This window comes from Dipteris shenzhenensis, chromosome 8 (assembly GCF_047967505.1).
Source record: "Dipteris shenzhenensis isolate YYH24624 ecotype China chromosome 8, Dip_SZ_1.0, whole genome shotgun sequence".
Taxonomy (NCBI): Eukaryota; Viridiplantae; Streptophyta; class Polypodiopsida; order Gleicheniales; family Dipteridaceae; genus Dipteris; species Dipteris shenzhenensis.
Window position 1 is genome coordinate 50946431 of NC_141603.1, and position 12788 is coordinate 50959218.

The window sequence follows — 12788 nt, forward strand, 5'->3', positions numbered from 1 at the left end:
TGTACGAAGGAGGATCTTACCAGCCAACTTAAATAGAAATTCAGAACAACTACCAATACAACCAAGCAACCTTCACCCACCTAATGTCAAGAGGGAACATTGATGGAGCTATTGCTAAGGCAAACTTCACTGGTACAAATATCAGCATCACAATCAAACTTCCATAAACGACCACTGATAGGAGTACACGGCGAGCATGCTTATGGATGGGATCATTTATAAGGTCATGAAAAGGATTATAATTAGGATCTGCTGGATCACGCAGAAAGTACAATACTCCTGGTCGAAGGACCTGAAACACAGATCAAACATAGAACAGAACTACTTCAGGATTAAATTTATTTTATAGCCAAGAAAGGGGAGAACTACTTTACACCTGTTAAACCCTCCTTCATAAACGTCATGCTACAATTCAACAATGTTCAATGCAATAGAAAAGAGAAGGTTTTAATATACATATTTCTATGCTGCAAGGGAGCAACAATCAAACTTCAATGCAAAGTCCGAGTGGTCAGAGCATGCACGAAGTACACCAACATTGCTTGATTATCAGATCCTGAGCGGGCCCAAATCACATCTATGGACCTACAGGCAGCATCAATCATTACGAGCTAGCACTAATCATACTGGCTAGCACTACACCCCTGTGCTATATAATCATCTCCTTAGAAGTTCTCAGAATATATGCAGAGTAGCTGGGTACCCGGTACTTATGCAATTGGCTACAGTTCAATAAACTCAATTAGAAAGTTGGCGGGGATGCCAATATTTAAAAAATGCACAAGCACTGCTCATGAAAAAAGAACAAATGAAAGAAAGAAAGAAAGAAAGTTTATTAAAGTCTTCGGAAGACCAATGGGTCTACGAGACTGTCAAACCCTGGTACAATCAAGCTGTGAGGGTGGAGCTACTAACAAGCATCCACACCAATGCATAATGTAAAAATAATGCAGAATGATAGTTCTAAGGATTAAGTACAACATAGTCATGTCGGTGATCAAGCTACAAATCAGTCACATCATCATCATCATCATCCTCATCAGGACATCATAGGTGAATGAGGCACTGGAGGCAGGAAGTCGTCGATAGAGTGCTGTCGGCCACTTGAGGGTGCGGTCCTGTGACGTCTCTTGGTCATAGCCCTACACCTAACAAGGGCCATAGTAACCCCTGTCGGACGGGCTCCGATGGTGAACATGGAGGCGATATCCCCGAGTGTAATATGTGCGTCTACCCTCTGTCTGAGCTGTCAAGTCACTGGCTCTAAGTCCCGATCATGTCGAGGTCTCGTCTCGGGAGGGTCTAGGAGATATGGCTGAAAGAACTCCGTGATAGAGCTCTGGGAGAGGTATGCCAAGGAAGAAGTCTGCTCATGTCTCTGTGATCGAAGTATCCTCTCGCGGTGCTTAACTACCTCATGAATGAAGCCTGCCAAGCATCTCGGATCTGGATAGAAGAGGAATCGGGACAGGGCCCCATAACTATCTCTGAAGAGACAATAGAAACACCCGCGGATCTCATAATAGATGGGACACCTGAAGATGAAGTGCTCCTCTATCTCAACCTCCTGCATACCGCATAATGTGCACAAGCGCCTCTCCCTAGGTAGATGCTCTGCCCTGCCGCTCTCTATACGAAGTCTATGTGAAGAGACCTGGAACTGCCCAATAGAGATCCTCAATGAGTGGGGTACGTGGATCCGCGTGTACCCTAGTTAATCAATGAAACCCTCATCTGTGATATCTAAGCAGTGATCTCTATAGAAGCTAGGCTATAAGCAGTGATCTCTGTAGAAGCTAGGCTACACTGGGAGTTCGCTCGGTGCCAAACAGGTCCGGAATGTGTGTAGCTGTAAGAGATCCTCACGGATCAACGGTTGACATTGTGTAACATGAGGGGGAAAAAGGAGAATCCAAATTGTACTGGAAGGGAGGGAGTCTGTCCATGTGGAGTCCCAACCTCTCAAACCATCTCTCTGTGCATGCATACCAGCATCTCTGGTCACCTCCTGCTAAGAGTGTCATAGAGGAAGACAATGCCAACCATGGCAGCCTCCTACATCCGGAAGGGTAATCCCCTGAAATGTAGCATCTAGCTGTAGTGGAGATTACCCAAACTCAGCCTGTATGATCTGGTGAGGAACTGATGGCTTACTGTGAATCATCCGTGATAGCATGAGCACCTCTAGTCACTCCACCCGTGCCCACTCCGTATCAGATAGATCTAGCCCCCAACAAGGGCTGCCATACATGCCCGTTGGGCGGACCAAGGAGTCAAATAGCGACCCCTTGGTCTGTGGATCCTGGAAGTGTGAGCGGAAGCACTGCCTCTCCAGTCTGGCCAATGATGCATATCCTCTACCCAAGCATGCCTACTCCTTGGCATCACAGGAGCATGAAGCCTTGTCTTTAGCTTATCAAAGTGGCCTCTATTTGGAGCTAGCACATATTTCTGGTCCTGTCAGGACTCAAAAGAAAAATGAATTGTGTAGGCCATCCTCTGGTGGTTCTAGTGATGCCCTATAGGCCATGGTATGTGCCTTGTAGGCATAAATAAAGACACTTATAAGTGTCTTTTAGGCCACATAGGACACTTAGTCCTATGTGTAGGTACTTGTACCTTGTACTCTTTAGTTTTTGGATAATCTAAGTTTGGCATGACGGGAGTTCTACGACCTTTTGCTATCTGCACTCTCTCTCCTATCCGATCCTTCAGTGGTATCAGAGCTCGGATCTGCTTCCTATCCCCGTACAGTCCGTATAACTGCCCCGTACGTTTGCGTACTAGCTGCCCGTACATCTGATGTACCTGCTCAGTGTCGTACCTGAGATCCTACAGTGGTACATGCTGTACATGCACCATACCTGCTCAACGCCGTACCTGCTCAGTGCCGTACCTATTGTACAAGCGCTGTTGTACAACGTACCTACGTAACGTACCTACGTCGCACGTCCGTACCTGCATACAATACTGCGCCGTACTGTACTCCCTTGCGATGCACCTTCCGTACCTCCGTACGTGCAGACAGTACTGTGTCGTGCAGTTTTCGTACAGCGTAATAGCACTGTACCCGTTCAGTACATCGTCCATACAAGCATCGTACAGCCTCCGTACAGGCATAGTAACTACTTCCGTACAGGCATAGTAACTGCTTCCGTACTGTCATCCGTGCAGTTGTGTTTACTCCGAGATTTGGTACAGCATTTGGCACGTGTTAAATCTCTTGCAGTCTTTTACTGTTTTTTGACAGTTTTTACTGTCAAACCCTAATTTCCAACAGAAAAATTTAGGGCTTTTGACATCTGGGCCTTCAACTTGTCAATACTATACTTTTGACAAGGTTGACAACTGAAATCCTTCCAAAAATTGAAGTTTTCAGTTAATTCCAGGTTCAGGACTGTCACATTGTGCCACCTCATCACTCAGGTCAACAAAATTTGGGGCTTTTGTGTTGGAAGCTCAATTTCAACTGGTGTTTGGGACAGTAACTCATATTTTTGCAGTTTCAAGCCTTGAGTCAGATTCGCATACATTGGGTCACATTTGCAAAAATATTTCAGCAAAATTTGGGGCTTTTCTGCATTTGCCCTCTTTCTGGCCTATTTGCCCTCATTAAAATTTGGGGCTTTTGCCAAATTCTCTGTTTTTGCAGTGAACATTGCCTGCCACAGTCACATTTGGGTCAGATCTGCATTTGCCCTTTGATTTGGGTTAGAAATTTGCAGATACTTGCTGTCATTTTTTGGACAGCCAGCTTTTTGCAATGATAGGCTTGAGGCTTTTGGGTTTTCACGTCTTTTTCAGGGTATCACATTTGCTATGGCTGGGAACAATCAAGATTTATTTGGAGTTCTTCATGAAGATGATAAGTTGGATGGCACCAACTATTCGATGTGGTCTTATCTCATGAAACATATTCTTGTTGCAAAGCATTTGTGGAATATTGTTTCTAGGGCTGATCTGAGGCCAGCCAATGCCACAGTGGTTGCCTCTACTGCTGGTCCTTCTGCAGGGGGTACTCCTCCTGATGCCTCTTCCTCTAGCACTCCTGCTGCTGCTCTTCCAACTCAAGAACAGTCAAGATGGGATGCAAGAGATGCAAATGCACATTCATGCATTGCTTTATCATGCAAGAGAATCATTATTCCACACATCCGGTCTTGCAGGACAGCAAAGGATGCTTGGGATAAATTGGCTTCTCTCTATCAGATTCGCAATGAAGCTCGTGTTGCATATTTGACAAGGCAATTACAGGAAGTCAGTATGAATGAAAGTGAGTCTATGGATGCATACCTGACAAAGGTCAAGGACCTCATGGAACAGCTTGCCAACATTGATGAGGTGGTGCCAAATTCACAGCTTGTCAATACCACATTGAATGGACTGCCAGATACATATCAGGGGTTTGCTACAACCCTTCGATTAGTGGCCATGGGTAATCCAGACCACTATTCTTTTGATCAGCTAGTTACTTTGCTTTTGCAGAAAGAGCAAAGTAGAGCTAATAGACAAGCCATTATTCCTGATCATGCATTTGCTTCACAGCCGATAAGAGGCAAGGCTTCCAAGCCTATGGGCAAGCCAAAATCTGCACATAGCAGCTGCAATTCCTCCCATGCATCTAAAAAATACAGTAGATAAGGCAAAGAAGAAAAGATGCAACTATTGTCGCAAGCCTGGACATGACATTTCAGAATGCAGGAAGCGCATTGCTTCGGAGAAAAAGAAAGCAGGATTGACAGTTAATGCCTCTCATGCTATTGAATCCCATGAGCTATTAGATGCCCATGAAGTCTTCATCGATGCGGAACCACATCAACAAGTAACAAAAACTTCCGCAAGAGATCCTCCAGGAGGGGAATCGTCCGAGGACATGGCCATAACATCTCTATCCAAGTTATCCTCTCAGTATGGGGCCTTCTATCCGTCCTTAATCACTAATGGTAGGATGAATGAGTTGACCTGGAAGGAATTGGTCCCAATGGTGCTTGACCTAGAGGAGTGCTTTGTAGATCGTACCTATGAGAATCAGCCTGAGGCTTTAGCAGTTGAACAAAAGCGCAGAAAGCAATTCACAGCTAAGGAGCGAGAAGCACTCGAGGCAATCTTGTACGTGTAACCGATGTGGCCAAAAAGGTCATTATTGGCAGCAGTGTTCCCAAAGGAGCATTGAAAGCCCGATAAGATAGTGTTACTGCTACGACGACGTATACTCCGGCCTTCTAGTAGCACGGGGTAGGCCTTGTGAGTTTTGGGGAGAGAGAGAGAGAGAGCAAGAGAGAGTGAGCTGAGAGCTGAAAGCTTGAAAGCTTAGTTGCAATAGAAGAGTGTGTGAGTACAACTCAAAAAGTGAGAGATAAGGTTTTGTCCTAGTGACAAAACCTTAGTAGTCACTAACCATAGTTAGTGAACTAACAGCGATTAGGGGAAAAAAACCTCTTAAAGAGGGAAAAGTGCCCCTAACTAGCTTATTAAATTACATTCGTCACTGCTGAATTATATCTATAATTCTAACACCCCCCTGCAGTGCCAATGTCATGTACAAGGCTGATCAATCACCAAATGAATATAAGTTCAGGGCACTGCGAAATGCCTCAAACTTTTCACGTGGTAGTGCTTTGGTCAAAATATCTGCAACGTTGTCATGTGTGGACACAAAGATCATACTGATCTCTCCTGCATGCAACTTCTCTCTGACGTAGTGATAGTGAACCTCAATGTGCTTCGTGCGAGCATGAAACACTGGATTCTTTGCCACTGCAATGGCACTTTGACTATCAATGAGAATTGGAGACCAATGACAGATGAAGATCAGCAAATAGACGTTGCAGCTAGACACATTCAATTGTTGCTGTGAAAGCTGCCCTGTACTCAGCTTCACATGATGAGGTAGCCACTGTAGATTGTTTCTTGCTCAGCCAGGAAATGCAAGATTTACCCAAAAGAAACAATTGCCACTAGTGGACTGCCTAGTGTCATAATCACCAGCCCAATCTGAATCACTGTAGGCATGCATCTGCAAGTCACCCCCCCTGGGAAATAACAAGCGAAAAGACTTCGTGCCCTGCAAATAACGGAAGATGCACTTAACTGCCTGCCAATGCATAGTTTTTGGGCTGTGCATATACCTGCTCACCTGAGATACTGCAAACTGAATATCAAGTCTAGTGTTGCAGAGATATATGAGGCATCCAACAGCCTGACTGTAAGATGTGGCATCAACTGATTCTCCTGCATCATGCATTGTGAGTTTCAGCCTCGGCTCCATGGGAGTGGCTATGGGCTTACAATCATGCATGTTAAATCTGTCCAAGAGTTTCTGCACATACTTGGACTGAGACATAACAGTGCCACGTCTCTCTTGAGAGAACTGGATCCCCAAATAAAAGTGAAGCAGCCCCAAATCTGACATGTCAAAGGTGGTCTACAAATCAGCTTTGAAATCTGCAATATTATCTTCATTGGACCCTGTGAGCAGTAAGTCATCGACATAAAGAAGGATGACTAAAATTCCCCCCCCATCCACCTTGATGTAGAGGGTGCTCTTAGTAGGACTATTGTGCAGCCCCTTGCTGGTCAAAAAGGCATGAATCTTGGCATACCATGCATGAGGGGCCTGTTTCAGCCCATACAAAGCTTTGTTTAGCTTGCATACCTGAAGTGCATTTGCTGTAATTTCAAAGCCTGGAGGTTGTTTGACATAAACCTCTTCCAGCAAGTCTCCATTTAAGAAGGCTGTTTTTATGTCCAACTCATGAACATTCCACTCAAAATGTGCAGCCATTGCAATAACAGATCGGATGGTGGTCATCCCGGATGTAGGAGCAAATGTCTCCTCATAATCTATGCCCCTTTTCTGAGCATAGCCTTTAGCAACCAGCCTTGCCTTGTATCTGTCAATGGAGCCATCTGGCTTCCGTTTCACCTTGAAAACCCATTGTGTACCAATGGCATGTTTACCTAGTCGCAAGTCTACGACATCCCAAGTCTGATTTTTCTTAATGGACTGCAACTCATCCTGCATGGCATTCATCCAATGCACATTGTCCTTTGCTTCTTCGAATGTTGCAGGCTCCTCCTCATCGAGAAGAGTACCTGCATATGCTGATTCCACTGAATTAGCACCTTCCATGTGCCTTGCTGCACTGCGAGTCCTGCCAGGTAATGGAGCATCAATCTTACTCTCCCTGAGAGTCTGTAACAGCCAGTTTGGGACTGTTTTTGCTGCATGTATGTCTGCAATTTCTTGCTGAACCACCTGTTCCACTGCCTGTGGAGGTAGCAAGACATCTTGTGGCTGCACTGGAGCATTGGGAGGTGGTTGTAAATTCTTATTTGCATCAGAAATATCAGGAGGGGAACCCAAAGCAATGGGTAGTAAGCCCTCATTGAATTTTTTATAGGGTAAGGCTAACTCCATGGCTCTATGACCCATAATGGGACAAGAATTGGTATGAATCCACGTCACTAGAGGCCAATATTTGTACCAAATCTTGTCCACAATAGTTCTACATGCTCACTTTCTTTTAGAAAAACCCTATGTGGCATGCACTCGGACATTGTGGGCCTACAATGCTTTTTTTTAAAGTGTTTCATTGACACTGAAAGCAGATGCATCCGTAGAAGAGTCATAACTGCAAGTCAAAAATGCATATGTATCATCATTACAAGTGGCTGTACTATCCCGAGCATCTGGAGCAGCCAGCCTAGAATCTGAAATGCAAGATAAAAAGGCATAATCCTGTCCAACAAAGTTGGCTGCAGCATCCCCACTGTCAGATGCATGAGGAGCTGAATCTGAAACAGCCATACTGGAGCTGTTTTTCTTCTCTTTTGCAAGCCTTATTCTCCAATGTGATGACCTGGCTTTTTGCAGTAATGACAAAAACCCTTCTTCTTGGGCTTACTTGCATCAATTTTTGCCTTTTGTGAAGGCTGTCCTGACCCACTGGAAGGCTGATTTACTGATGTCTTTGCCTGTCCCTTTGTTTTTGACTTGAACTTTGAGAGCATAGCTTGTTCACCTGCACGTGAAACCAAGTTTTTCCTGGTCTGCTCTTCCTGAAGCAGAAGTCCTATCAACTCATGAAAAGTGAGAGGATTTGCACCCCCCCTCAATGATAAGTTCAGCGAGGTATGAAAGCTGAGATAAGACTCGGGAAGAGAATTCAGAGTGGTGGTAATCATCTCTGAATCAGGAATAATCTCATCTATGTTCAATAATTGCTCTCTGAGATCCTGTAGCTTTGTGAGGTGGACTGACATGGAGTCACCCTCTTCCATATGTGTATTACTTAACTCTCTTTTCAAGAAAGATACCCTTGCATCATTCTGGGCTGCATACATGCTTTCTAAGATATCCCACGCTGCCTTCGAGGTCTTACACGACCGGATATGCGGGATGATAGATCTTTTCACTGAAAGAGAGATGCATGACAAAGCTAAGGCATCCCGTGAATCCCATCTCTTCTGCTCTGGAGTAGTGGCTATAACTGCACCAACAACTTGTTCTGCAGCTGCACCCTGTGCACGACCTCTTCCATCTCCTTGCTAAGGAGGGGTATTAGGTGCCATACCTGCTGGTCGGATCTCACCCCCATTCACATAATCCCATAAATTGCGAGAAATCAAAATATTGCGTACCATAAAACTCCAGAGGGAGTAGTTGGTACCATCCAACTTGTCTTCTTGTGAAAGACCACCGAACTGGAAATCATTCTGATTTTGTTGGGCCATATCTGAGAAAGAGATTTTTGCAGATACAAGACTGAATTCCCTTACTGGGAATGAAATGCACAACTCTGAGAAAACACAGCCAAGCACTGGCTGTAAATGCAACTCAGATTTCTGCACTTGCACTGTCAGAAATCTGTCCAAGCATCAAAAACTCTCCAGAATCTGCCAAAGGTGCTGCAAAACACTTCAAGAAAGGCAGTATGAACTGAAATCTCCAAAATTGCTCTCCCAACACAAAAGCCCCAAAATAGGCCCTAAATTGCAACCGGAAAGGGGCAAATTGATCAAAAGCCCCAAATGTTGCAAGAATTGCGTTCTGTCTGCAAAAGCCCCAAATTTCACTGCGAAATTGCAGTGTAATTACAAAATCCCCAAATTTCTTCAAGAAATTGTACTGCAGAATTGAAAGCCCCAAATTTCGAGCTTGAAATTGAGTCAAATTTCACCCAAACAGCTTTTCTCCTGCAAAAACCCCAATTTCTTGGCCAATCTTTGCAATATGCTTGCAATGTGTGCCAAAAAATGGACAAAAGCCCCAAATCTAACAAACTGCCCAATTCACAGATTGTGCTCAAATCTGTCCAAAGATTGCTCTGCCAAACAAGCAAAGTGTACCTGCCAAATGACCAATCTTCAAGAATGCCTGTACGGATGGGCTGCACGCAGATAGTACTGATGTACGGAATCTGTACAGACAACTCAGCGCAAGTGTACGAGGTGTACGAACTGAACTTGGCGAGGCTGTACGACAAAGTACAGATGTAGGGTGCAGAGACGTATGACGACCTGTACAGAAATAGGACCTATACGGAAGCAGGTACGCGTATGTACGTACGACGAACTGATTGCATGTACAACTGGTACGACGCTGATGCAGGTAAGGCTGGTACGACGCTGCAGTACGGACAACGACTGCTGTACGGCGTGCAGTACAAAAGATGTACGACGAACGTAGACTGTACGGCGCTGCAGTCTTTGCTATACGAAATGCGCAGGTACGTACGGTGCGAAAGCAACGAGTACGGCAGATGCGAGCAGGTACGACAGGTACGGACGACGAGACTACAGCTGACGAAGGTACGAGCAGCAAAGAGCGCGCGGGAGCTAGAGTCTAGGAGCAGAGAGCAGGTCCTAGAGCACAATCTGCTCTGATACCAAATGTGAGTTTTGGGGAGAGAGAGAGAGAGAGAGCAAGAGATAGTGAGCTAAGAGCTGAAAGCTTGAAAGCTTAGTTGCAATAGAAGAGTGTGTGAGTACAACTGAAAGAGTGAGAGATAAGGTTTTGTCCTAGTGACAAAACCTTAGTAGTCACTAACCATAGTTAGTGAACTAACTGCGGTTAGGGGGAAAAACCTCTTAAAGAGGGAAAAGCGCCCCTAACTAGCTTATTAAATTACATTGGTCATTGCTGAATTATATCTATAATTCTAACAGGCGCTGCCAATAGGCTTCCCTGATCCCAACGGAGGATTGCTTGCTTGTTTGTGGGGACGAGACCTTCCAATCAAGTGCAAGAGGAAGGGAGTCATTTCTCGAGGAAGGCTTTCAGGCAAGACCTTGAGCCAAGAGGAGTTGTTCTCGCTGACTCAGGTGGCAATGTGTTATCTGTATGTATTTTGTTTGGACGTTGTGACCTAGTAGATCCAAAGGGGATATCCTAGTGTTCTGTTGCAACTCTTGTCTGCTACAAGAGATCTGAATGGGTCAACAGATTGCCAGTGCGGGAATCCAGACACAGTGATTGATCCGTGTGAGCTATTATATGCCCGTTGTCATCAGAGCACTGAAGTTCATCAATCCGGTGACCGTGTACCACTTTGGACTTGAGAGGGGACTTCAAAGGAGGCTATCTAGCTCTGAGATACAAGTGCCCATGCAAGAAGCAGACCTTTGCACCGGTGGCAGTATCAATTGGATTATTACTTCAGTCCCTTCTATTGGGGTCATGTACCCATACCAACAGTTGGATTGTTGTACCAGATGCTCCAGTGTATCACTACCAGATCAGAGGAGTGTACCTAGCACCTGTGGCTTCCAGTGATCACGTTGAGGCAGTTCACGCCAAGAGGGGGCTTCTTGGACAATACCTATGGCGGTCTTCAACGATAGAGCATCACAAGATAGATTCCTCCCATTGTTCCAATGGCACACCCAACTACCTGGCGTCTCTGTTTGTCACATGCACCCCTGCATTTGGGTGCAATGTTACACACTAGCTACATCAACAAGTGCGCAATAGTTCCCTAATAGGAGTTTTTGTCGTATGTTGTGACCCCTTTGTGAGCCCTTGTCCAGGGACAATCAGGCATAAGCTACGTAAGCCAATCTCTAAGCCTTAGGTCAAGTCAAACAGTCAAGTCTTGTTCACTGGTACCCACTGGAGAACAGTAGGATAGTGTTTCCATCTTAGGGTTTAGTTAGGTCTAGGTCAAAGCCTAGGTTAGGAGCCCCAAAGACTGATCAGGATGACCCAGAGCAAGCAAGGAAGGCAACCTAAAAAGGCTGCCCAAAAAGTCCCCTGGCAAATGAGCCAGGGGAAGGGTTTATAGGTTGGAACTGAGCTAACCAGGCTGCAAAACAGCGGAACTGAGCCAACCAGGCTGCAAAACAGCCAACTCAGTCGGCTATTTGCAGCAGGCTGGTTGGCCCAGCCGACCCTATAAAAGGGCCCCCTACAGCCCTCTTTTGCTCATTCAGTCCTCCCTCCTTCAGCCCTCCTACAGCTCCACTCCAGCCCCTTTTGAGCAGCCTGACACCATCCAGCAGTTGGCCTCTGACCAGCCTCAACTCTTGGCCTCAGTTCAGCCCTCCTGGAAAGTGTTCACGCAGCGCATCAGACAGGGAGTCGGATAAGCAAACGGAGTAAGGTTTGGGGTCTATTTCGGAAGCTCTTTACAGCCCGACCAACGGAAGCAGTACCACCATGAACATCGTTGCTTTTATTGCCACCACATCGGTGGGCACAGCAAGAAGGATTGTCCGAAGTGGCTACAAAAGCGCCTATTTCGGAAGCTCTTTACAGCCTGACCAACGGAAGCGGTACCACCAAGAACATCGTTGCTTTTATTGCCACCACATCGGTGGGCACGGCAAGAAGGATTGTACGAAGTGGCTTGCCGAAGTGGCTACAAAAGTGCCTATTTCATCCGTCGCCAATGCATTGGCTCTTCCAGCCCCGCCTCCATCCTCAGCTACGAATGACGTCTTCACTGCTTTGAACGCCGTTCCCACTGTGGTCTTTCAAGGTAAGAAGGAGGACGACTTCCCAAATCAAAAGAAGGCGATCATTCGATCGTACGGCACAGGTAATGGAATTACCTGTGCATCCCTTTATTGTCCTGTTCAATATCCGCTCAGCTTGCCAAGATAGTAGGGTGCACCTTGGTGCCTCACGAGCTTGCAGTGGACGGGTTCACACCTGGCTTGCATACACACATCACGCATAAGGCCTCCATTTTACTTTCAGTCCAGAAGGCCATTTTTATGCGGGATTTTATTCTAACACCTTTGATATACATGATCCATGGTTTTGTGAGTATGTACTAACGCCTGATTGGCGGCACGACACCTTCACTATTGTGGAAGGTTTACCTGAGCCCGCTGTGATATGCAACGATCGAAGCATACCAGGGATTCCGTTAATCTCTCATATTCAAGTAGGTCGTGCTGTCTGCAAGGGTGCAATATGTGCATTTGTTTACATTCAATGCCCGATCACTGCAATTCAAGCAGCTCCTCCAATGGGGCAAGTCATGGTGGAACTCCTCCAAGATTTCCAAGACATCATCCTTCGGAATGATCTACCACCCCAGCTACCTCCCAACAGATTGGAAGACCATCGCATTGATCTATTTCCGGACTCCACACCTCCAAGTAAGTTTCCTTACTGACTTTCCAAGTTTATGGAGGGGGAGTTAGAGCAGCCGTTGTCTCAGTTATTGCGCGCAGGGTTTATTAGACCGTCATCTTCGCCATTCACTGCACCCATTCTATTTGCAGCAAAGAAGGATAAGTCTGCACAATTATGTGTAGGCTACAAAGCACTCAACAAG

At 45.8% G+C, this 12788-nt stretch overlaps 1 protein-coding gene across 1 annotated transcript in view; it reads right to left on the minus strand.

The window, feature by feature from the left end:
- The window catches only part of LOC147899639 (putative E3 ubiquitin ligase SUD1), a 58527-nt gene that overhangs the window by 14956 nt on the left and 30783 nt on the right, over nucleotides 1-12788 (minus strand). Inside the window, exon 4 of the mRNA XM_087378586.1 lies at nucleotides 81-292. Coding sequence (XP_087234712.1) covers nucleotides 81-292 — 212 coding nt within the window. The remainder of the gene's footprint in view (nucleotides 1-80; nucleotides 293-12788) is intronic.